General features: G+C 43.9%; 1 protein-coding gene and 2 long non-coding RNA genes across 3 annotated transcripts in view; 2 read left to right on the top strand and 1 right to left on the bottom strand.

Moving 5' to 3' along the window:
• The first annotated feature begins 11,085 nt into the window (after positions 1-11,085).
• On the top strand, positions 11,086-11,592 carry LOC135565362 (uncharacterized). The gene is made up of 2 exons (XR_010461576.1): positions 11,086-11,362; positions 11,458-11,592. It is a non-coding gene; the product is annotated as an uncharacterized LOC135565362 (long non-coding RNA).
• Positions 11,593-12,859: 1,267 nt separating this feature from the next.
• The window catches only part of LOC115112261 (myotubularin-related protein 10-like), a 43,311-nt gene continuing 29,413 nt past the window's right edge, over positions 12,860-26,757 (top strand). The window contains exon 1 of the mRNA XM_065011952.1: positions 12,860-12,941. Coding sequence (XP_064868024.1) covers positions 12,875-12,941 — 67 coding nt within the window. The 5' untranslated portion in view covers positions 12,860-12,874. The remainder of the gene's footprint in view (positions 12,942-26,757) is intronic.
• On the bottom strand, positions 21,611-23,617 carry LOC115112263 (uncharacterized). Its single transcript, XR_010461575.1, has 5 exons — positions 23,511-23,617; positions 23,045-23,404; positions 22,448-22,906; positions 22,248-22,352; positions 21,611-22,093 (listed from the first exon to the last, which is right to left on the bottom strand). It is a non-coding gene; the product is annotated as an uncharacterized LOC115112263 (long non-coding RNA).

The following is a 26,757-nucleotide window of genomic DNA, read 5'->3' as shown; positions in this document are numbered from 1 at the left end:
ACAATACAAAACGTTATGTTTGGCGTAAAAGCAACACAGCTCATCACCCTGAACACACCATCCCCACTGTCAAATGGTGGTGGCAGCATCATGGTTTGGGCCTGCTTTTCTTCAGCAGGGACAGGGAAGATGGTTAAAATTGATGGGAAGATGGATGGAGCCAAATACAGGACCATTCTGGAAGAAAACCTGATGGAGTCTGCAAAAGACCTGAGACTGGGATTGAGATTTGTCTTCCAACAAGACAATGATCCAAAATATAAAGCAAAATCTACAATGGAATGGTTCAAAAATAAACATATCCAGGTGTTAGAATGGCCAAGTCAAAGTCCAGACCTGAATCCAATCGAGAATCTGTGGAAAGAACTGAAAACTGCTGTTCACAAATGCTCTCCATCCAACCTCACTGAGCTCGATCTGTTTTGCAAGGAGGAATGGGGAAAAAATTCAGTCTCTCGATGTGCAAAACTGATAGAGACATACTCCAAGCGACTTACAGCTGTAATCGCAGCAAAAGGTGGCGCTACAAAGTATTAACTTAAGGGGGCTGAATAATTTTGCACGCCCAATTTTTCAGTTTTTGATTTGTTAAAAAAGTTTGAAATATCCAATAAATGTCGTTCCACTTCATGAATGTGTCCCACTTGTTGTTGATTCTTCACAAAAAAATACAGTTTTATATCTTTGTTTGAAGCCTGAAATGTGGCAAAAGGGCGCAAAGTTCAAGGGGGCCGAATACTTTCGCAAGGCACTGTATATTCAAATTAAATTCAAAATGTAATTTGGTTGATTGGATATCTGTCATGTTTTGACTAGTCAACTCCAACTACATCATGTGTCAGCTCACCACATCTACTGTCACCAATATGTAGCACACACAAATGAGGACATCTCCTGTGCACCAGATCTTTAACTGGGTACAGTTTGGATGTGGAGTGAGGCAGGGGGGGAGCAGGTGTAACCTGTGGGTGTAATGTGGTTGTAACCTGTCTGACAGGGCTAACAATGGCATGCAGGGCTTGCATGCTGCCCATGACAATCTGTATCAGGTTATGCTGCTGCCATGAAAACCAACTGATTTGATTTCAAACATCTGTAGAATGTGTGTGTGTGTGTGTCAGTGGCATAGCGCAGTTCGAGCAAGACACCCCAACCAAAATAATAATAATTTGGCCACACCTTATTTGGATAGTCCCAAATAGATGATCTACAGATGGTCATACTATCAAAAACCTACTGTATATGTTGGTAAGCAAATGCTTGCTAACGGTTACAGTTAGGGTTAGGTTTAGAATAAGGTTTAGGCTAAGCGTTAGGGTTATGGCTAGGGTTAAGGTAAGGGTTACGTAAAGGTTAAGGTTTCAGGTTAGGGGATAGTTAGTTGAAATGTTGTTGAAAGTTATTGTGGGTGGCAGGAAGCTTAGTGGTTGGTCCAGGAACTGAAATATTGCTGGTTCAAATCCTTGAGCCTACTAGGAAACAAATCTGCTGAGGTGCCCTTGAGTATTGACTAAAACGAAATTGAACATTTACAAACCATCTACTTGGGATTATCCAAATAAAGTATGTAACAAACCTTTTTCTTTTTGCCATGAGGCAGAGAGAAAAATGTGCAGTTTTATAGCTAATCTCTTGCTATTTTACAAATGTTGCCATGAGGCTGAGAGAAAATGTTACTGTTTTGGAGTTAATTTCCTTGTATTCTACACATTTTTCCATGAGGCTGAGATAAAAACGTGCAGTCTTAAAGCTAATTTCCTGTAATTCCCTGCCCAAAAAGTCATGGTTTATGAGATGTTCATATGTTATCTGGGGGTCCGCGCTCCGAGGGCACCCCAATCCAAAGGCTTGTGGGACCCCGCATTGCGTGGGCAGCAGTGGTGTGTGCTGCACCAGTGGTGTATGTGTATGTGTGTGAGATAAATGTAATTTTGTTATTCAAAGATTTGGAGAGTCTAATAATGGTTCAAATATAATATGAACATTAAACGTTGATGAAGAGTTGCAGATGCACAGCAAAGCCAGTAAAAACAGGTAAGTAGGGACATCTGCTGGGCAAAATCTTTAAGCACAAACATTGGCCAGAGAGGAACTTGAGGCTGCAAAAGGATCACTGGGGAAAGGGTGATTTAGATGTTTTCCTTACTTACCTTGAGATACTTTGAATTACTTATATTTAATGTCCAAAAACAAATGTTTTAGTCATATCTGCAGCACATTGGAGTTGTAAGTAGTCATATAGATATGAATATTCCTATGCAGATTATTATAATGGGCAGAATTTTGAGACGTCATGCATAAATATGTGTAGTATGAACTCTTCAAAAACGAGTTTAATTTTCAATTAAATGTAAACAGAAAAATAGTTGGGAGTTCTCTAAACTGTACCACACTGACATACACTATACAGTGCCTTCGGAAAGTATTCAGAACCCTTTACTTTTTCCATATTTTGCTATCTTACAGCCTTCTTCTAAAATGTATTAAATTGTTGTTTTTCCCTCATCAATCTACACACAATACCCCATAATGACCAAGCAATTTAAAAAAAAATTAAAAACATTTTTGCTAATTTAACCCCAAAAGGTTAATTGAAAAGAATATATATAATTCATCAGACCAGAGAATCTTGTCATGTGCCTTTTACTGAGGAGTGTCTTCTGTCTGGTCACTCTACCATAAAGGCCTGATTGGTGGAGTACTGCAGAGATGGTTGTCCTTCTGGAAGTTTCTCCCATCTCCACAGAGGAACTCTAGAGCTCTGTCAGAGTGACCATTGGGCTCTTGGTCACCTCCCTGACCAAGGCCCTTCTCCCCGGATTGCTCAGTTTGGCCGGCGGCCAGCTCTAGGAAGAGTCTTGGTGGTTCCAAACTTCTTCCATTTAAGAATGATGGAGGCTACTGTGTTCTTGGGGACCTTCAATGCTGCAGACATTTTTTGGTACCCTTCCCCAGATCTGTGCCTCGACATAATCCTGTCTCCGAGCTCTGCAGCAAATTCCTTCGACCTCATGGCTTCGTTTTTGCTCTGACGTGCACTGTCAACTGTGGGACCTTATATAGACAGGTCCCACAGTTGCTGCTGCTAAGCTTTCCAGTAATGCAATAAAAACAAGCATCGCAGAATAAAAGTGCTAAAAATAGCCCACGTTAACATAATGTAGCTTAAGAAACAAGGTTTATGAAGTCAATAATTTGCTAATAGCAGCTAATTCATATTCTGACTATATCTGAAACTCACTTAGAAAATACCTTTGATTCTAGGGCACTGCATCACAGTGCTAGCTGTGCCACCAGAGACTCTGGGTTCGCGCCCACGCTCTGTCCCAACCGGCTGTGACCGGCAGGTTCATGGGGCGACGCACAATTGGCCTAGCGTCGTCCGGGTTAGGGAGGGTTTGGCAGGTAGGAATATCCTTGTCTCATGGTGCACTAGCGACTCCTGTGGCGGGCCGGGCGCAGTGCGCGCTAACCAGGTCGCCAGGTGCACGGTGTTTCCTCCGACACATTGGTGCAGCTGGCTTCCGGGTTGGATGCGCGCTGTGTTAAGAAGCAGTGCGGCTTGGTTGGGTTGTGTTTCGGAGGACGCATGGCTTTCGACCTTTGTCTCTCCAGTACCGGAGTTGTAGCGATGAGACAAGATAGTAACTACTAACAATTGGATAACACGAAATTGGGGAGAAAAGGGGGTAACATTTTTTAAATACCTTTGATGATAGTGGTAGCAATACAAGGTTATAACATTTATAGAAATTCCAATGTTGCTGTTTATATTCAGAACCACATTCCTGTAAAGATTAGAGAGGATCTCATGTTAAATATTGTTGAAGTAATATGCTTCATCTGCCTCACCTAAAGCCCATTCTGGTGGGACGCCGCTATAGACCACCAAGTGCTAATAGTCAGTATCTGGATAACATGTGTGAAATGCTTGATAATGTATATGATATCAGAGAGGTATATTTTCTGGGTGATTTAAATATTGACTGGCTTTCATCAAGCCGCCCACTTAAGAAAAAGCGTCAAACTGTAATCAGTGCCTTATCAGTCAACCAACCAGGGTAGTTACCAACAGCACAGTAATTAAAAAATGTATCGATCATATCTTTACTAATGCTGCAGAAATTTGCTTCAAATAAAATAAGATACAATTTTATTGGTCACATACATGTGACTAGCAGATGTTATTGTGTAGCGAAATGCTTATTCTTCTAGATCTGACAGCGCAGCAGTATCTAACAGGTAATATCTAACAATTCCACAACAAAACCTAATACACACCATCTAGTAAATAAATGGGATGAGAATAAAGAAGTATAAAATATATAGATGAGCAGTGACAGAGCAACTAAGATGCAATAGATGGATACAGTACACATATGAGATGAATAACACGAGATACGTAAACATTCTTAAAGTGGCATTAAAGTGACTAGTGTTCCATTTATGAAAGCAGTCTCCGGATCCATTGGATGTAATGAGCACAATATAGTAGCCATATCTAGGAAAACCAAAGATCCTAATGCTGGGCCTAATATAGTGTAGAAGAGGTCATACAATAAGTTTTGTTGTGATTCCTATGTTGTTGATTTAAATAATATTTATTGGTCCGTGGTGTGTAAAGAGGAGCAAACAGACACTGCACTTGACACATGTCACGGTCGTCATATGGAGGAGCCCAAGGCGCAGCGTAGTAAGCGTACACACTTCTTTAATCAAAGAAAGAATACTGAACAAACTATACAAAACGAACCGTGAAGCTAATATGCGTAGTGCAGACAGGCAACTAAACATAGACCAAGAACCCACAAAATACCCAAGGAATATGGCTACCTAAATATGGTTCCCAATCAGAGACAACGATAAACAGCTGCCTCTGAGAACCAATCTTGGCAACCATAGACATATAAACCCCTAGACATACAAACCCCCCTAGACAATACAAAAACTAAACAAACACCCTTGTCACACCCTGACCTAACCAAATGAGAAAACAAAGATAACTAAGGTCAGGGCGTGACAGTACCCCCCCAAAGGTGCGGACTCCCGGCCGCAAACCTAACCTTATATGGGAGGGTCTGGGTGGGCATCTAACTTCTGTGGCGGCTCTGGTTCTGGACGCCGCCCCCCTTCTTTATACTGATCCCTCCGCCTTTGCAGCACTGACCCGTGGATCGTAGCCTGAGGCTCTGGACTGTGGATCATTGCCGGAGACCCCGGGCTGGGGACCATCACTGCGTGGATCATCGCCGGAGGCTCTGGACTGGGGATCCTCGCCGGAGACCCTGGACTGTGGCCTGTCGCCGGACGCTCTGGACTGGGTACTGTCGCCGGACGCTCTGGACTGGGTACTGTCGCCGGACGCTCTGGACTGGGTACTGTCGCCGGACGCTCTGGACTGCCGAGGCACACTGTAGGCCTGGGCGAGTGCAAGGAGCAGGAACAGGGCGTACTGGACTGTGGAGGCGCACTGGAGGTCTGGATTGTAGAGCTGACACAACCCGTCCTGGCTGGATGTTTATTTTCGCCCTGCAAATGCCATGCAGACTCACCGGAGACATAGTGCGCAGAGCGGGCGCAGGATATCCTGGTCCAAGGAGGTATACTGGAGACCAGGAGCGCTGAGCCGGCACCTTCCTTCCTGGCTGGATGCCCATTCTAGCCCGGCCAATGCGAGGAGCTGGAATAGAGCGCACCGGGCTATGAATGCGAACTGGAGACACCGTGCGCATCTCTGCATAACACGGTGCCTTACCAGTCACACGCTCCCCACAGTAAGCACAAGGAGTTGGCTCAGGTCTCCAACCTGACTCAGGCAATCTCCTCGTGTGTGTCCCCCAAAAAAATCTTGTGGCTGCCTCTCGGGCTTCCGTGCTAGCTGTGTCCCCTCGTATCGTCGCCGTTCCTCCTGTGCTATCTCCACCTGCTTCCATGGCAGGGTCTTGTCCCCTGCCATTACCTCCTCCCAGGTCCAAGATGTCCTCCACTCCTCTTTCTCCCGGGTCCAGGATGTCCACTCCTCTTTAGCACGCTGCTTGGTCCTTTTTTGGTGGGTTCTTCTGTCACGGTCGTCATATGGAGGAGACCAAGGCGCAGCGTGGTAAGCATACATACTTCTTTAATCAAAGAAAGAATACAGAACAAACTATACAAAACTGTGACGCTAATATGCGTAGTGCAGACAGGCAACTAAACATAGACCAAGAACCGACAAAATACCCAAGGAATATGGCTACCTAAACATGGTTCCCAATCAGAGACAACAATAATCAGCTGCCTCTGATTGAGAACCAATCTATGCAACCATAGACATATAAACACCTAGACTTACAAAAACCAATAGACAATACAAAAACTAAACAAACCACCCTCGTCACACCCTGACCTAACCAAATAATAAAGAAAACAAAGATAACTACGGTCAGGCCGTGACAACACATCTATGACTGTAAAAACTGTTAAATCCCTGTGGATTGATGAGGAATTGAAAAATGGTATGGTTGAGAGGGATGAGGCAAAAGGAATGGCAAATAAGTCTGGCTGCACAACCGATTGGCAAATTGAGAAATCATGTGACTAAACTGAATAAAAAGAAGAAGAAACTACACTATGAAACAAAGATAAATTAAATAAAGAATGATAGTAAAAAGCTTTGGTGCACCTTAAATTACATTTTGTGGAAAAAAGAAAACTCATAATTCATTGAATCAGATGACTCATTCATCACAAAACCAACTAATATTGCCAACTACTTTAATGATTTTTTCATTGGCAATATTTTGCAAATTTAGCCATGACATGCCAGCAACAAACGCTGACACAACACATCCAAGTATATCTGACCAAATTATGAAAGACACGCATTGTGGTTTTGAATTCCGTAAAGTGAGTGTGGAAGAGGTGAAAAAATTGTTGTTGTCTATCAACAATGACAAGCCACCGAGGTCTGACAACTTGGATGGAAAATTACTGAGGATAATAGTGGACAATATTGCCACTCCTATTTGCCATATTTTCAATTTAAGCCTACTAGAATGTGTGTGCCCCCAGGCTTGGAGGGAAGCAAAAGTCATCCCGCTACCTAAGAATAGCAAAGCTTTACTGGCTCAAATAGCCGACCAATCAGCCTGTTACCAACCCTTTGTAACTTTTGGAAAAAAATATGTTTGATCAGATACAATGCAATTTTACAGTAAACAAATTGACAACAAACTGGAGGGTGTGGAGGCTGTTGTAGCACCCCGCTATCATCCAGAAGGCGAGGTCAGTACAGATGCATCAAAACAGGGGCCGAGAGACTGAAAAACAGCTTCTATCTCAAGGCCATCAGGCTGTTAAACAGCCACCACTAACATTGAGTGGCTGCTGCCAACATACTGACTCAACTCCAGCCACTTTAATAATGGAAATGGATGTAAAAATGTATCACTAGCTACTTTAAACTATGCCACTTAATATAATGTTTACATACCCTACATTACTCATCTCATATGTATATACTGTACTCTATATCATCTTCTGCATCTTGCCATCTTTATGTAATACATGTATCACTAGCCACTTTAAACTATGCCACTTTATGTTTATATACCCTACATTACTCATCTCATATGTATCTACTGCAACTTGCCTATGCCGTTCTGTACTATCACTCATTCATATATCTTTATGTACATATTCTTTATCCCTTTACACTTGTGTGTATACGGTAGTAGTTGTGGAATTGTTAGGTTAGATTACTCGTTGGTTATTACTGCATTGTCAGAACTAGAAGCACAAGCATTTCGCTACACTCTCATTAACATCTGCTAACCATGTGTATGTGACAAATACATGTTGATTTGATTTGATTTGAACTTTTAGCATGCTTATAGGAAAGGACATTCAACAAGCACAGCACTTACACAAATGACTGCTGATTGGCAGAGAGATATTAATGATACAAATATTGTGGGGGATGTTTTTTTAGACTTCAGTGCAGCTTTTGACATTATGGATCATAATCTTCTGCTGGAAAAACGTATGTGTTATGGCTTTATTGTGTAATGGCTTTACCTGCTATATTGTGGATAAAGAGTTACCTGTCTAACGGAAAACAGAGGGTCCATACAGAAATTATTTGTCGAGATCAGTGTAGAAGAACTTGACTGGCCTGCACAGAGCCCTGACCTCAACCCCATCGAAAACGGTTGGGATGAATTGGAACAGCGACTGTGAGCCAGGCCTAATCGCCAACATCAGTGCCTGACCTCTTCAAATCAAAACAAATTGTATTTGTCACATGCGATGAATACAACAGGTGTAGACCTTACAGTGAAATGCTAGCTTACAAGCCCTTAACCAACAATGCAGTTTTAAGAAAAATACATGTTAAGTAAAAAATTGATAAAAATAAGAAATAAAATCAAAATAACAAGTAATTAAAGAGCAGCAGAATGGAAGCAAGTCCCTGCAGCAATGTTCCAACATCTAGTGGAAAGCCTTCCCAGAAGAGTGGAGGCTGTTGTAGCAGCAAAGGGGTGACCAACTCCATATTAATGCCCATGATTTTGTTGTGTTGTTTGAGATTTTCGACGAGCAGGTGTCCACATACTTTTGTTAATATAGTGTATATCATACACACACCACAAACACCCTCTTTTCATTCATTCCTTCCTTTGATATTCTGCTCTGTTTCCTCATTCTGTGAATCAGGAACAAAACAGCTTTGTAATCTTCAATGATCATGGATATGCTATCTATCTTCATGGTGATGACTCTCGTAGGAAAATGTCAAGGCCGGTAACTACACTGCTCAAAAAAATAAAGGGAACACTTAAACAACACAATGTAACTCCAAGTCAATCACACTTCTGTGAAATCAAACTGTCCACTTAGGAAGCAACACTGGTTGACAATACATGTCACATGCTGTTGTGCAAATGGAATAGACAACAGGTGGAAATTATAGGCAATTAGCAAGACACTCCCAATAAAGGGGTGGTTCTGCAGGTGGTGACCACAGACCACTTCTCAGTTCCTATGCTTCCTGGCTGATGTTTTGGTCACTTTTGAATGCTGGCGGTGCTTTCACTCTAGTGGTAGCATGAGACGGAGTTTACAACCCACACAAGTGGCTCAGGTAGTGCAGCTCATACAGGATGGACCATCAATGCGAGCTGTGGCAAGAAGGTTTGCTGTGTCTGTCAGCGTAGTGTCCAGAGCATGGAGGCACTACCAGGAGACAGGCCAGTAGATCAGGAGACGTGGAGGAGGCCGTAGGAGGGCAACAACCCAAAAGCAGGACCGCTACCTCCGCCTTTGTGCAAGGAGGAGCACTGCCAGAGCCCTGCAAAATGACCTCCAGCAGGCCACAAATGTGCATGTGTCTGCTCAAATGGTCAGAAACAGACTCCATGAGGGTGGTATGAGGGCCCAACGTCCACAGGTGGGGGTTGTGCTTACAGCCCAACACCGTGCAGGACGTTTGGCATTTGCCAGAGAACACCAAGATTGGCAAATTCGCCACTGGTGCCCTGTGCTCTTCACAGATGAAAGCAGGTTCACACTGAGCACGTGACAGACGTGACAGTCTGGAGACGCCGTGGAGAACGTTCTGCTGCCTGCAACATCCTCCAGCATGACCGGTTTGGCGGTGGGTCAGTAATGGTGTGGGGTGGCATTTCTTTGGGGGGCCGCACAGCCCTCCATGTGCTCGCCAGAGGTAGCCTGACTGCCATTCGGTACCGAGATGAGATCCTCAGACCCCTTGTGAGACCATATGCTGGTGCGGTTGGCCCTGGGTTCCTCCTAATGCAAGACAATGCTAGACCTCATGTGGCTGGAGTGTGTCAGCAGTTCCTGCAAGAGGAAGGCATTGATGCTATGGACTGGCCCGCCCATTCCCCAGACCTGAATCCAATTGAGCACATCTGGGACATCATGTCTCGCTCCATCCACCAACGCCACGTTGCACCACAGACTGTCCAGGACTTGGCGGATGCTTTAGTCCAGGTCTGGGAGGAGATCCCTCAGGAGACCATCCGCCACCTCATCAGGAGCATGCCCAGGCGTTGTAGGGAGGTCATACAGGCACGTGGAGGCCACACACACTACTGAGCCTCATTTTGACTTGTTTTAAGGACATTACATCAAAGTTGGATCAGCCTGTAGTGTGGTTTTCCACTTTAATTTTCAGTCACTCCAAATCCAGACCTCCATGGGTTGATCAATTTGATTTCCATTGATAATTTTTGTGTGATTTTGTTGTCAGCACATTCAACTATGTAAAGAAAAAAAGTATTTATTAAGAATATTTCATTCATTCAGATCTAGGATGTTATTTTAGTGTTCCCTTTATTTTTTTGAGCAGTGTATTTTAATCAACAGTTTAAGACTTGAATAATAGGGTTTGTGAGTCTACAATTGAGGAGCTTGATTCTAACGTTGGAAAACGTTTTCTTTCTCAAAGGGAACACTTATCTAAATTATCAAGAGAAAGAGGAAGCTATATCTCCACAATGTTTTTTTTTTACCCTTATTTAACTAGGCAAGTCAGTTAAGAACAAATTCTTATTTTCAATGACAGCCTAGGAACAGTGGGTTAACTGCCTTGTTCAGGGGCAGAACAACAGCTTTTGTACCATGTCAGTTTAAGGATTTGATCTTGCAACCTTTCAGTTACTAGTCCAACGCTCTAACCACTAGGCTACGCTGCCACCACTGTGAAGAGAGAATTTGGCAACTTGATCTTGATGAAGACAACATAGTGGATTGCACTTTGAATTGCAGTCTTCGCGACAATGACAAGAAATGTGACCGAGATTTGAAGTGCAATACAGCATTTGCATTAGAAAAAAAAACTACAAAAACAATATTGTATATAGACATATATCTGTTTATGAAAATATTTAACATCAAATTATGTTCTGTTTCTGTAGTGGTGATATGCTACCCTGGTGTGGAAACTAAAACGTCTGTTACCAAACAGCATGGAGAATCAGTCAACCTTGCATGTATTTTCACAGTAGCCAAAGATTACTCTAACCTTCCATTTTCAGTGTATTGGATCAAAACCATCAGTGGCAACAGTAGGACATCTTTATTCTTATGATAGTAATATATGACTACCATTGTCTCATTGATGAGGCCCTGCTGAAACGAAGGTCAAATACTTAATCTAAACCCCTAACAAGCCCTAACTTTCATAACCTTAAGATCAGCAATGCCACATATTCAGACAGTGGACAGTATGTTTGTGCCTTACAGGTGCTTAAGAATAGAAAAGGGCACTGGAAGGTAATAACTAATGTCACAGTCACTGTGAATGGAGAATTCAACAACCACCCCAACAGGAATGACACAGCCCTGTTATATACTCCTGGTGAGTCACAGTATATTGTTATTAAAAATACATGAAATGATCATGAATAATACCTAATTGATCTTCATTCTGAATGCTTTGTGTTTTATTAAAAGGGGATCCTTACATACCACTGTATGTAGTGGGAACTGTTACGGAGTCTAGTTGATAGGTAATCGACTAGCCGGACTGTTCCCCGGACTCCAGTTGTAGGGATTTGTACAATGCACAAACAAGGCTATTGAACCTGACATTGGTGTCTGTCTTTATTCCTTTACCTAACATATCATACTGAAACAGGAACCTTGTTCTTCTCCTGCCTGTTTGTTATTGCCATTGTCGTTGTCATGATGAAAAATACCAAGATTTCGCAAGGTGAGTAAAAACCCACATATTGTATGTGCTATCATCAGGTATGTATTTAAAAAAAATAATAATGTAATGTTATTGACATGGGCGTTCTTGGTACTTAATCATTGCAATATCAATTGGATTATCAATAGGCGATAGTGTATACTAAACACGATTAATCAAATCCAAATTTGTCGTAAATAGACATAACTGAATGGACCAGACGGTGCTTGAGGTATCAAGAGAGTAGGATATAGCACTTTCTGGGGCCCTCCCTACCCTCAGTTGTAGGTCAAAAGCCCTTAAATTGATTTTTTTTTATCCGTTTTTTAAATCTAAAATATGATCAGGAATCAGTTACAGCTGGTCCCAGATCTGTGCTTGGGGGTGCAACATAGACCGATGCTCCTCCCCTGTCTGTCTCCTCCCGGGTGTAAACATTGCCGTTGTGTCCATAGCAAAAACGATAGCAAAGCCTTGGATATAATGCTGCTAGCTAAATACGGGTTTACGTTGTGGAGTTATTCTCCAGTAAATTAGTGAATTAACTCCCGGTCTGCAGCTAGGCGTTCGCAAAGTTCTGCGAATGGAATGCTTGCTAGTTAGCTAAAGCTAGCTAGGTTGTTTGACGACGTAAAAGTTGCTTGCTAGCAGCTAACTACAAGGCTAGCTGGCTACTAGTAACTTGCTCGCAAGGAGGACAACCAGAGCCCGCCAGCACAGCACAGCAGCTGTGTTGACACGAAACGAAAGGAGATACCAAGCAAGCTATCCCGGCCTGATCCACATCTGGAAATCTATCTAAAATTGTTTTACTGTATTGTTGACTACTTCACATTTTCAGCAGTTTATTTTTTTAGCTGTTGTTATTGTGCTAGCCAAGGTACAAGTTAGTTAACTTTTGACATTCTTTTCTCACTGTAATCTTGGAAGTATCCATTAATCATCTTTAGTTATTGGACTCAAGCTATGAATAATGTTTTCTGTGAAGCACTTGAAACTAACCTTTAAATCCTACAACTTACTTGACTAGCAAAGTTACCCTGTCCTCGGTATACTTAGTTAATTGCTCTTACTGAGTAGTTCGCTAGCTAGGATTACTTGTTCAATTCACTAGCTATATGTTGTGCATAATTTAGGTAGCTTATTATAGACTAACAAAATATCTCTGTTTTATATTTCATGCAGACCGATCTGAAAAAAACTCCACAGCCACCTATCAAGAAGTTAGAGGCCAAGTTACTTCCAGGTGAGTTTACAGTTCCCTCTGCCACAGCTAGCTTGTTGTTTCTGACTGTTCTATTTGTAACTATCAACTATGTTATGAGTACATAGAGAATACATACATTTAACCACCCATCAAAATATCCCGCTCCTGAAAAATAACCAGTAAAGGGTGACCTCATCCAGCTATAGTCTTTCTTTTCATGCTAAGGTAGAAGATGACTGATATTTCAATGACCAGCCAGTGAAAACTCCCATATCTCTTCAGCTAAATGTAATTTCTTGTTTTGAATGTGTTCTCTGTCAGTGCACCTCACTTGTGGTTTTCCCCACAGGCATTTGGCATCCCTTATTGTCGCATCATTAGGCTGTGGTAATCTCATCCAACTGAAAGTCCATTTTCTCTGTGCTGTCTCAAGTCACCATGACAATGCAGTTCCTGCCTGGCTCCCTTTTCATCACTGCAACTAACTGTGCATAATTTAGCCTTAGTTAACAATGGGCTGGTTCAGATATGCCTCCTGATTTTGCAGTCAAATCCCAGCTCAGAGAGGATGCGAGTTGGTTAATGACTGTCTTAAGGAGGTTACAATAAGAGATTCACAGAACACTACATTTACATTTAAGTCATTTAGCAGACGCTCTTATCCAGAGCGACTTACAAATTGGTGCGTTCACCTTAAGACATCCAGTGGAACAGCCACTTTACAATAGTGCATCTAAATCTTTTAAGGGGGGGGTGAGAAGGATTACTTTATCCTATCCTAGGTATTCCTGAAAGAGGTGGGGTTTCAGGTGTCTCCGGAAGGTGGTGATTGACTCCGCTGTCCTGGCGTCGTGAGGGAGTTTGTTCCACCATTGGGGGTCCAGAGCAGCGAACAGTTTTGACTGGGCTGCGCGGGAACTGTACTTCCTCAGTGGTAGGGAGGCGAGCAGGCCAGAGGTGGATGAACGCAGTGCCCTTGTTTGGGTGTAGGGCCTGATCAGAGCCTGGAGGTACTGAGGTGCCGTTCCCCTCACAGCTCCGTAGGCAAGCACCATGGTCTTGTAGCGGATGCGAGCTTCAACTGGAAGCCAGTGGAGAGAGCGGAGGAGCGGGGTGACGTGAGAGAACTTGGGAAGGTTGAACACCAGACGGGCTGCGGCGTTCTGGATGAGTTGTAGGGGTTTAATGGCACAGGCAGGGAGCCCAGCCAACAGCGAGTTGCAGTAATCCAGACGGGAGATGACAAGTGCCTGGATTAGGACCTGCGCCGCTTCCTGTGTGAGGCAGGGTCGTACTCTGCGGATGTTGTAGAGCATGAACCTACAGGAACGGGCCACCGCCTTGATGTTAGTTGAGAACGACAGGGTGTTGTCCAGGATCACGCCAAGGTTCTTAGCGCTCTGGGAGGAGGACACAATGGAGTTGTCAACCGTGATGGCGAGATCATGGAACGGGCAGTCCTTCCCGGGAGGAAGAGCAGCTCCGTCTTGCCGAGGTTCAGCTTGAGGTGGTGATCCGTCATCCACACTGATATGTCTGCCAGACATGCAGAGATGCGATTCGCCACCTGGTCATCAGAAGGGGGAAAGGAGAAGATTAATTGTGTGTCGTCTGCATAGCAATGATAGGAGAGACCATGTGAGGTTATGACAGAGCCAAGTGACTTGGTGTATAGCGAGAATAGGAGAGGGCCTAGAACAGAGCCCTGGGGGACGCCAGTGGTGAGAGCGCGTGGTGAGGAGACAGATTCTCGCCACGCCACCTGGTAGGAGCGACCTGTCAGGTAGGACGCAATCCAAGCGTGGGCCGCGCCGGAGATGCCCAACTCGGAGAGGGTGGAGAGGAGGATCTGATGGTTCACAGTATCGAAGGCAGCCGATAGGTCTAGAAGGATGAGAGCAGAGGAGAGAGAGTTAGCTTTAGCAGTGCGGAGCGCCTCCGTGATACAGAGAAGAGCAGTCTCAGTTGAATGACTAGTCTTTAAACCTGACTGATTTGGATCAAGAAGGTCATTCTGAGAGAGATAGCGGGAGAGCTGGCCAAGGACGGCACGTTCAAGAGTTTTGGAGAGAAAAGAAAGAAGGGATACTGGTCTGTAGTTGTTGACATCGGAGGGATCGAGTGTAGGTTTTTTCAGAAGGGGTGCAACTCTCGCTCTCTTGAAGACGGAAGGGACGTAGCCAGCGGTCAGGGATGAGTTGATGAGCGAGGTGAGGTAAGGGAGAAGGTCTCCGGAAATGGTCTGGAGAAGAGAGGAGGGGATAGGGTCAAGCGGGCAGGTTGTTGGGCGGCCGGCCGTCACAAGACGCGAGATTTCATCTGGAGAGAGAGGGAGAAAGAGGTCAGAGCACAGGGTAGGGCAGTGTGAGCAGAACCAGCGGTGTCGTTGACTTAGCAAACGAGGATCGGATGTCGTCGACCTTCTTTTCAAAATGGTTGACGAAGTCATCTGCAGAGAGGGAGGGGGGGGGGAGAGGGAGGAGGGGGGAGAGGGAGGAGGGGGAGAGGGAGGAGGGGGAGAGGGAGGAGGGGGAGAGGGGGGGAGGAGGATTCAGGAGGGAGGAGAAGGTGGCAAAGAGCTTCCTAGGGTTAGAGGCAGATGCTTGGAATTTAGAGTGGTAGAAAGTGGCTTTAGCAGCAGAGACAGAAGAGGAAAATGTAGAGAGGAGGGAGTGAAAGGATGCCAGGTCCGCAGGGAGGCGAGTTTTCCTCCATTTCCGCTCGGCTGCCCGGAGCCCTGTTCTGTGAGCTCGCAATGAGTCGTCGAGCCACGGAGCGGGAGGGGAGGACCGAGCCGGCCTGGAGGATAGGGGACATAGAGAGTCAAAGGATGCAGAAAGGGAGGAGAGGAGGGTTGAGGAGGCAGAATCAGGAGATAGGTTTGAGCAGAGGGAAGAGATGATAGGATGGAAGAGGAGAGAGTAGCGGGGGAGAGAGTGCGAAGGTTGGGACGGCGCGATACCATCCGAGTAGGGGCAGTGTGGGAAGTGTTGGATGAGAGCGAGAGGGAAAAGGATACAAGGTAGTGGTCGGAGACTTGGAGGGGAGTTGCAATGAGGTTAGTGGAAGAACAGCATCTAGTAAAGATGAGGTCGAGCGTATTGCCTGCCTTGTGAGTAGGGGGAGAAGGTGAGAGGGTGAGGTCAAAAGAGGAGAGGAGTGGAAAGAAGGAGGCAGAGAGGAATGAGTCAAAGGTAGACGTGGGGAGGTTAAAGTCGCCCAGAACTGTGAGAGGTGAGCCGTCCTCAGGAAAGGAGCTTATCAAGGCATCAAGCTCATTGATGAACTCTCCGAGGAAACCTGGAGGGCGATAAATGATAAGGATGTTAAGCTTGAAAGGGCTGGTAACTGTGACAGCATGGAATTCAAAGGAGGCGATAGACAGATGGGTAAGGGGAGAAAGAGAGAATGACCACTTGGGAGAGATGAGGATCCCGGTGCCACCACCCCGCTGACCAGAAGCTCTCGGGGTGTGCGAGAACACGTGGGCGGACGAAGAGAGAGCAGTAGGAGTAGCAGTGTTATCTGTGGTGATCCATGTTTCCGTCAGTGCCAAGAAGTCGAGGGACTGGAGGGAGGCATAGGCTGAGATGAACTCTGCCTTGTTGGCCGCAGATCGGCAGTTCCAGAGGCTACCGGAGACCTGGAACTCCACGTGGGTCGTGCGCGCTGGGACCACCAGATTAGGGTGGCCGCGGCCACGCGGTGTGGAGCGTTTGTATGGTCTGTGCAGAGAGGAGAGAACAGGGATAGACAGACACATAGTTGACAGGCTACAGAAGAGGCTACGCTAATGCAAAGGAGATTGGAATGACAAGTGGACTACACGTCTCGAATGTTCAGAAAGTTAAGCTTACGTAGCAAGAATCTTATTGACTAAAATGATTCAAATGATACAGTACTGCTGAAGTAGGCTAGCTGGCAGTGGCTGCGTTGTTGACTTTGTAGGCTAGCTGGCAGTGGCTGCGTTGTTGGCACTACACTAATCAAGTCGTTCCGTTGAGTGTGATAGTTTCAACAGTGCTGCTATTCGGGGGCTAGCTGGCTAGCTAGCAGTGTTGATTACGTTACGTTGCGTTAAAAGAACGACAATAGCTGGCTAGCTAACCTAGAAAATCGCTCTAGACTACACAATTATCTTTGATACAAAGACGGCTATGTAGCTAGCTCTGTAGCTAGCTACGATCAAACAAATCAAACCGTTGTACTGTAATGAAATGAAATGAAAATGTGATACTACCTGTGGAGCGAATGCGACCGGGTTGTTGAGTGAGGAAGTTCTATTCGGTAGACGTTGGCTAGCTGTTGGCTAGCTAGCAGTGTCTCCTACGTTAAGGACGACAAATAGCTGGCTAGCTAACCTCGGTAAATTAAGATAATCACTCTAAGACTACACACTCTAAACTACACAATTATCTTGGATACGAAGACAGCAAAGACAACTATGTAGCTAGCTAACACTACCCTAATCAAGTCGTTCAGTTGAGTGTAATAGTTTTTACAGTGCTGCTATTCGGAAGACGGTGGACGTTTGCTAGCTGGCTAGCTGCTGGGCAGATAGCAGTGTAGACTACGTTAGGACGACGAAATACGATAATTACGCAATTATCTTTGATACAAAGACGGCTATGTAGCTAGCTAAGAAGAAATTGCTAAGATTAGACAAATCAAACCGTTGTACTATAATGAAATGTAATGAAAAGTTATACTACCTGCAGACCGAAGCGCTCGGATGCGACCGCTCGCTCCAACCCGGAAGTAGTTCCTAGTAACTGAAAACTATTTATTGCCTTTTGCGTGTTTTTCTTTGCAACATTACATTTTTTATGCGTGGCAGCACCTCAGGTTTGTTTACTTTTTTTCCATTAAGTTGGCAGTGTTTGTGTGTGAGCTAAACTGACACCCAACCTCTCCATATTACATTTTGCTCCAGTGTATTAAGATAAACAAGGAGACATTTCAAGAGAATGTAAATAATGAAAAGTCTATTTATGTGTCTAACCACCACTCATCAATCTGTGTACAGGGAGGGGCCATGACCCTTCACTCAATTCATGTTGCCCCCCCATAAACTATTGTTGCAAAAAAGCCAACAACATTCTTAAGCATTTCGGTTCGTACGTGGCTGTTATGGAGGCGGAAGCTCACTGATATAATGGAGCAAGATTAAGAAACAGTTGACCATATAAACTTGAAGTGTCATTAGGCCTATATCTGAGTCTGAGGACAAGTTGTGAATCAGAGGTTGTGCTGTGGGACGAATTTCCCTTTGAGGCGTTCACTCCTTATAATTAAGCAACAGAGGATGGACCTTCCTTTTTTCTAAAATAGATGCGCCTTGCCTGGTTTTACTTACTCTGCTGAAATAATAACAAAACCTCCCTCTTGCACTTTACACCTCAGTACCTCCAGGCTCTGATCAGGCCCTACACCCAAACAAGGGCACTGCGTTCATCCACCTCTGGCCTGCTCGCCTCCCTACCACTGAGGAAGTACAGTTCCCGCTCAGCCCAGTCAAAACTGTTCGCTGCTCTGGCCCCCCAATGGTGGAACAAACTCCCTCACGACGCCAGGACAGCGGAGTCAATCACCACCTTCCGGAGACACCTGAAACCCCACCTCTTTCAGGAATACCTAGGATAGGATAAAGTAATCCTTCTCACCCCCCCCCCCCCCCCCCCCTTAAAAGATTTAGATGCACTATTGTAAAGTGGCTGTTCCACTGGATGTCATAAGGTGAACGCACCAATTTGTAAGTCGCTCTGGATAAGAGCGTCTGCTATATGACTTAAATGTAAATGTATTGCTATTTTCTCTGCTTTGCAGGGCTTTACACTGACTTACATTGGAAAATGTTTGCGTACACAAATACATTTAGGAGCACAATGACTAATATTTGATATAATAAAACTAGAATCCTTAATTATTTTACATTGCACGACAATATTTAGGCGCATATGTGAGTAAAACCGTCACACTATCAGTTTTACTCACATATGCGCCTAAATATTGCTGTGCAATGTAAGAAAAATAATTAAGGATTCTAGTTTTATTACATCAAATATTAGTCATTGTGCTCCTAACTGTATTTGTGTAGGCAAACATTTTCCAATTTAAGTCAGTGTAAAGCCCTGCAAAGCAGAGAAAAGAGCAATACAGTGCAAGAGGGAGGTTTTGTTATTATTTCAGCAGCGTAAGTAAAACCAGGCAAGGCGCATCTATTTTAGAAAAAGGAAGGTCCATCCTCTGTTGCTTAATTATAAGGAGTGAACGCCTCAAAGGGAAATTCGTCCCACAGCACAACCTCTGATTCACAACTTGTCCTCAGATACAGATATAGGCCTAATGACACTTCAAGTTTATATGGTCAACTGTTTCTTAATCTTGCTCCATTATATCAGTGAGCTTCCGCCTCCATAACAGCCACGTACGAACCGAAATGCTTAAGAATGTTGTTGGCTTTTTTGCAACAATAGTTTATGGGGGGGCAACATGAATTGAGTGAAGGGTCATGGCCCCTCCCTGTACACAGATTGATGAGTGGTGGTTAGACACATAAATAGACTTTTCATTATTTACATTCTCTTGAAATGTCTCCTTGTTTATCTTAATACACTGGAGCAAAATGTCATATGGAGAGGTTGGGTGTCAGTTTAGCTCACACATAAACACTGCCAACTTAATGTAAAAAAGTAAACAAACCTGAGGTCCTGCCACGCATTAAAAATTCGAAGTTGCAAAGAAAAACACACAAAAGACAAGAAATAGTTTTCAGTGACTGGTGCTCTGTGAATCTCTTATTGTAACCTCCTTAAACCAGTCATTAACCAACTCGCATCCTCTCTGAGCTGGGATTTGACTGCAAAATCAGGAGGCATATCTGAACCAGCCCATTGTTAACTAAAGCTAAATTATGCACAGTTAGTTGCAGTGATGAAAAGGTGGCCAGGCACTGCACTGCCGTGGTGACTTGAGACAGCACAGAGAAAATAGACTTTCAGTTGGATGAGATTACCACAGCCTAATGATGCGACAATATGGGATGCCAAATGCCTGTGGGGAAAACTACAAGTGAGGTGAACTGACAGAGAACACATTGAAAACAAGAAATTACATTTAGCTGAAGAGATATGGGAGTTTTCACTGGCTGGTCATTGAAATATCAGTCATCTTCTACCTTAGCATGAAAAGAAAGTCTATAGCTGGATGAGGTCAGTCTTTACTGGTTATTTTTCAGGAGAGGGATATTTTGATGGGTGGTTAAATGTATGTATTCTCTATGTACTCATAACATAGTTGATAGTTACTAATAGAACAGTCAGAAACAACAAGCTAGCTGTGGCAGAGGGAACTGTAAACTCACCTGGAAGTAACTTGGCCTCTAACTTCTTGATAGGTGGCTGTGGAGTTTTTTTCAGATCGGTCTGCATTAAATATAAAACAGAGATATTTTGTTAGTCTATAATAAGCTAACTAAATTATGCACAACATATAGCTAGTGAATTGAACAAGTAATCCTAGCTAGCGAACTACTCAGTAATAGCAAGTAACTGTTAGTATACCGAGGACAGAGTAACTTTGCTAGTCAAGTAAGGTTACTCACCTGAACAGACCGAAGGTACGATTTAAAGGTTGGTTTCAAGGGCTTCACAGAAAACATTAATAGCTTGAGTCCAATAACTAATGATGATTAATGGATACTTCCAATATTTCAGTGAGAAAATAATGTCAAACGTTAACTAACTTGTACCTTGGCTAGCACAATAACAGCAAAAAAAAAAAAATGCTGAAAATGTGAAGTAGTCAACAATACAGTCAATTTTTTTAGATAGATTTCCCCATATGGATCAGGCCGGGATAGCTTGCTTGGTATCTCCTTTCGTTTCGTGTCAACACAGCTGCTGTACTGGCGAGCTCTAGTTGACCTCCTCGCGAGCAAGTTACTAGTAGCAAGCTAGCCTTGTAGTTAGCTGCTAGCAAGCAACTTTTACGTCGTCAAACAACCTAGCTAGCTTTAGCTAACTTGCAAGCATTCCATTCGCAGAACTTTGCGAACGCCTAGCTGCAGACCGTGAGTTAATTCACTAATTTACTGGTGATTAACTCCACAACGTAAACCCTGCTGGCATACAGCAGTGATAACTTTCGTATTTAGCTAGCAGCATTATATCCAAGGCTTTGCTATCCTTTTTGCTATGGACACAACGGCCATGTTTACATTCGGGAGGAGCCAGACGGGGGAGGAGCATCGGTCTATGTTGCACCCCAAGCACAGATCTGGGACCAGCTGTAACTGACTCCTGTTCAGATTTAAGATTTTAGAAAAGGAGAAAAATCACTTTAAGGGCCTTTGACCAACAACGGAGGGTAGGGAGGGCCCCAGAAAGTGCAAAATCTTACGCTCTTGATACCTATATATCATCGTCTGGTCCATTCATTTATGTCTATTTATGTCTATTTAAGACAATGATTAATCATGTTTAGTATACACTATCGCCTATTGATATTGCAATGATTGAGTACCATGACCCCCCCCCCCCCAATTTTTTTTTACATTTGACTTCTTCAATGTTTATGCAATGTTACAAAATAATTAGGTAATCACACATATGACACAATATCAGAGAAACAGTAAGCACAACTGTAGGACTGAGGACTACCACCATCTAGTGGAAATGTTCAATAGAGCATGAATGAACACAAAAACATTCAATTAAAAAAGAAGTGAATCCTCCTTTTCTTTTTAATGTACCTTAATTTTTGTCAGCTAAGTTTTTTATTGAGTCACATAACCTGTACAATCAATAAGAATCACACATGTTTTTTTTAACCAACCCCTCCCACCCGCCATCCCAAACAAACCCCTGGCAGCCCTGCCCCAATCCTGGTCTAAACCCAATATGAAAGTCAATCATGAAAACATTATCTTTAGCTCACTTTTCTACATCATATGAGTAACTATTGGCAGCTAGTAAATCATACTTTCGCTCCAATCCTGAGGGGGTAGGTGGATGATGTCTGAGTGGCCTGGGGGTCAAAGGCCTTGAACATGACGACAGAATTGGGCTCGACAGCAACAGCAGCATGTTCTTCAGCTCCGTTCTGTACAGTCACAGGATCTCTCACTTCAGTCAGCTTCAGAAGTGAGAAGAGCCCCTCATCCTCTCCTCTGCCCTCAGCATATGGGGAGTCTACACCCAGAAAGAGGAAGCAGTGGGGTTAGATGGGTTTGAAAATCTGTCAGTACTGCAAATTCCTTTTCCCGGAAATAATATGCTAAATTACATACTGAGTTAATTGTCTCCTCTCCATCTTGTTACATACAGTATGTTGGATTTTACTCACCTTGTGAAATCTTGGTATTTTTCAGCATGACAATGACAATGGCAGTAACAAACAGGCAGGAGAAGAACAAGGCTCCCACTACATACAGTGGTATGTAAGGATCCCCTTTTAATAAAACACAAAGCATTCAGAATGAAGATCAATTAGGTATTATTCATGATCATTTCATGTATTAGTAAAAACAGTATACTGTGACTCACCAGGAGTATATAACAGGGCTGTGTCATTCCTGTTGGGGTGGTTGTTGAATTCTCCATTCACAGTGACTGTGACATTAGTTATTACCTTCCAGTGCCCTTTTCTATTCTTAAGCACCTGTACGGCACAAACATACTGTCCACTGTCTGAATATGTGGCATTGCTGATCTTAAGGTTATGAAAGATAGGGCTTGTTAGGGGAATAGATGAAGTATTTGACCTTCGTTTCAGCAGGGCCTCATCAATGAGACAATGGTGGTCATATAATTGTACATCACTATCATAAGAATAAGAATAAAGACAGATGCTACTGTTGCCACTGATGGTTTTGATCCAATACACTGAAAATGGAAAGCTAGAGTAATCTTTGGCTACTGTGAAATTACATGCAAGGTTGACTGATTCTCCATGCTGTTTGGTAACAGACGTTTTAGTTTCCACACCAGGGTAGCATATCACCACTACAGAAACAGAACATAATTTGATGTTAAATATTTTCATAAACAGATATATGTCTATATACAATATATTGTACAGTATACTGTAATGTGAGTTGTATATCATTTAGAAATTGTGAAAGTTAGGAAATGTGAACTTACTCTTTGGTTCAACAAATGCCACAATAAATGATTCCACCTGATCTTTTGAAGGTTTAAAGGGGAATAAGTGTTGGTCATTTGATGGAAAGGTATGAAAACATGCAAAGAATCCAGTGACGTTTTTCTCCAATTTCATATTTAAACATTGTTTGATACTGTTTTTGCAGGTTTTTGTTTCTAATGTAAATGTTGTATTATTGCACTTCGGATCTTGGTCACATTTCTTCTCATTGTCATGAAGACTGCAATTCAAAGTGCAATCCACCGTATTGTCTTCATCTAGATCAAGTTGCCAAATTCTCTCTTCACATTGTAGGGATATAGCTTCTTCTTTCTCTTGATAATTTAGATAAGTGTTCCCTTTGAGAGAGAAAACGGTTTCCAAAGTTAGAATCAAGCTCCTCGATTGTAGACTCACAAACCCTATTATTCAAGTCTTAAACTGTTGATAAAAATAGTTACCGACCTTGACATTTTCCTACGAGAGTCATCACCATGAAGATAGATAGCATATCCATGATCATTGAACTTAGATTACAAAGCTGTTTTGTTCATGATTCACAGAATGAGGAAACGGAACAGAATTTTACAGGAAGGAAGAATGAACAGAGGGTGTTTGTGGTGTTTGTATGATATACAGTTGATGTTGGAAGTTTAAATACACTTAGGTTGGAGTCATTAAAACTCGTTTTTTAATAACCACTCCACAATTTTCTTGTTAACAGACTACAGTTTGGCAAGTCGGTTAGGACATCTACTTTGTGCATATGACACAAGTCATTTTTCCAATAATTGTTTACAGACAGATTATTTCACTTATAATTCACTGTTTCACAATTCCAGTGGGTCAGGAGTTTACATACACGAAGTTGACTGTCTTTAAAAAGCTTGGAAAATTCCAGAAAACTATGTCATGGCTTTAGAAGCTTCTGATAGGCTAATTGACATCATTTGAGACAACTGGAGGTGTACCTGTGGATGTATGTAAAGGCCTACCTTCAAACACAGTGCCTATTTGCTTGACATCATGGGATAATCGAAAGAAGTCAGCCAAGACCTCAGAAAAAAAATTGTAGACCTCCACAAGTCTGGTTCATCCTTGGGAACAATTTCCAAACGCCTGAAGGTACCACGTTCATCTGTACAAACAATAGTACGCAAGTATAAACACCATGGGACCACGCAGCCGTCATATCGCTCAGGAAGGAGACGACTTCTGTCTCCTAGAGATGAACGTACTTTGGTGTGAAAAGTGCAAATCAATCCCAGAACAACAGCAAAGGACCTTGTGAAGATGCTGGAGGAAACAGGTACAAAAGTATCCATATCCACGGTAAAACGAGTCCTATATCGACATAACCTATAAAGTAAAGGTACCATAAAGTAAAACCAAACGCATGCTCTTCAACCGATCGCTGCCTGCACCTACCCGCCCGTCCAACATCACTACTCTGGACGGTTCTGACTTAGAATATGTGGACAACTACAAATACCTAGGTGTCTGGTTCGACTGTAAACTCTCCTTCCAGACTCACATCAAACATCTCCAATCCAAAGTTAAATCTAGAATTGGTTTCCTATTTCGCAACAAAGCTTCCTTCACTACTAATTTTGAAAATTACCCTCTCCAGAAATAAGTCTCTCACTGTTGCCGCCTGCTACCGGCCACCCTCAGCTCCCAGCTGTGCCCTGGACACCATTTGTGAATTGATCGCCCCCCATCTAGCTTCAGAGTTTGTTCTGTTAGGTGACCTAAACTGGGATATGCTTAACACCCCGGCAGTCCTACAATGTAAGCTAGATGCCCTCAATCTCACTCAAATCATCAAGGAACCCACCAGGTACAACCCTAACTCTGTAAACAAGGGCACCCTCATAGACGTCATCCTGACCAACTGGCCCTCCAAATACACCTCCGCTGTCTTCAACCAGGATCTCAGCGATCACTGCCTCATTGCCTGTATCCGCCACGGAGCCGCAGTCAAACGACCACCCCTCATCACTGTCAAACGCTCCCTAAAACACTTCTGTGAGCAGGCCTTTCTAATCGACCTGGCCCGGGTATCCTGGAAGGACATTGACCTCATCCCGTCAGTTGAGGATGCCTGGTCATTCTTTAAAAGTAACTTCCTCACCATTTTAGATAAGCATGCTCCGTTCAAAAAATGCAGAACCAAGAACAGATACAGCCCTTGGTTCACTCCAGACCTGACTGCCCTCGACCAGCACAAAAACATCCTGTGGCGGACTGCAATAGCATCGAATAGCCCCCGTGATATGCAACTGTTCAGGGAAGTCAGGAACCAATACACACAGTCAGTCAGGAAAGCTAAGGCCAGCTTCTTCAGGCAGAAGTTTGCATCCTGTAGCTCCAACTCCAAACACTGTTTGGAGACACTGTGAAGTCACTGTGAACACTGTGGACACTGTGAAGTCCATGGAGAACAAGAGCACCTCCTCCCAGCTGCCCACTGCACTGAGGCTAGGTAACACGGTCTCCACCGATAAATCCACGATTATCGAAAGCTTCAATAAGCACTTCTCAACGGCTGGCCATGCCTTCCGCCTGGCTACTCCAACCTCTGCCAACAGCTCCGCCCCCCCCCGCAGCTCCTCGCCCAAGCCTCTCCAGGTTCTCCTTTACCCAAATCCAGATAGCAGATGTTCTGAAAGAGCTGCAAAACCTAGACCCGTACAAATCAGCTGGGCTTGACAATCTGGACCCTCTATTTCTGAAACTATCTGCCGCCATTGTCGCAACCCCTATTACCAGCCTGTTCAACCTCTCTTTCATATCGTCTGAGATCCCCAAGGATTGGAAAGCTGCCGCAGTCATCCCCCTCTTCAAAGGGGAGACACCCTGGACCCAAACTGCTATAGACCTATATCCATCCTGCCCTGCCTATCTAAGGTCTTCGAAAGCCAAGTCAACAAACAGGTCACTGACCATCTCGAATCCCACCGTACCTTCTCCGCTGTGCAATCTGGTTTCCGAGCCGGTCACGGGTGCACCTCAGCCACGCTCAAGGTACTAAACGATATCATAACCGCCATCGATAAAAGACATTACTGTGCAGCCGTCTTCATCGACCTCGCCAAGGCTTTCGACTCTGTCAATCACCATATTCTTATCGGCAGACTCAATAGCCTCGGTTTCTCGGATGACTGCCTTGCCTGGTTCACCAATTACTTTGCAGACAGAGTTCAGTGTGTCAAATCGGAGGGCATGCTGTCCGGTCCTCTGGCAGTCTCTATGGGGGTGCCACAGGGTTCAATTCTCGGGCCGACTCTTTTCTCTGTATATATCAATGATGTTGCTCTTGCTGCGGGCGATTCCCTGATCCACCTCTACGCACACGACACCATTCTATATACTTTCGGCCCGTCATTGGACACTGTGCTATCTAACCTCCAAACGAGCCTCAATGCCATACAGCACTCCTTCCGTGGCCTCCAACTGCTCTTAAACGCGAGTAAAACCAAATGCATGCTTTTCAACCGATCGCTGCCTGCACCCGCATGCCCGACTAGCATCACCACCCTGGATGGTTCCGACCTTGAATATGTGGACATCTATAAGTACCTAGGTGTCTGGCTAGACTGCAAACTCTCCTTCCAGACTCACATCAAACATCTCCAATCGAAAATCAAATCAAGAGTCGGCTTTCTATTCCGCAACAAAGCCTCCTTCACTCACGCCGCCAAGCTTACCC

This window comes from Oncorhynchus nerka, linkage group LG27 (genome assembly GCF_034236695.1).
Source record: "Oncorhynchus nerka isolate Pitt River linkage group LG27, Oner_Uvic_2.0, whole genome shotgun sequence".
NCBI classification, from domain to species: Eukaryota; Metazoa; Chordata; class Actinopteri; order Salmoniformes; family Salmonidae; genus Oncorhynchus; species Oncorhynchus nerka.
This window is presented reverse-complemented; position numbering and strand designations above follow the sequence as displayed.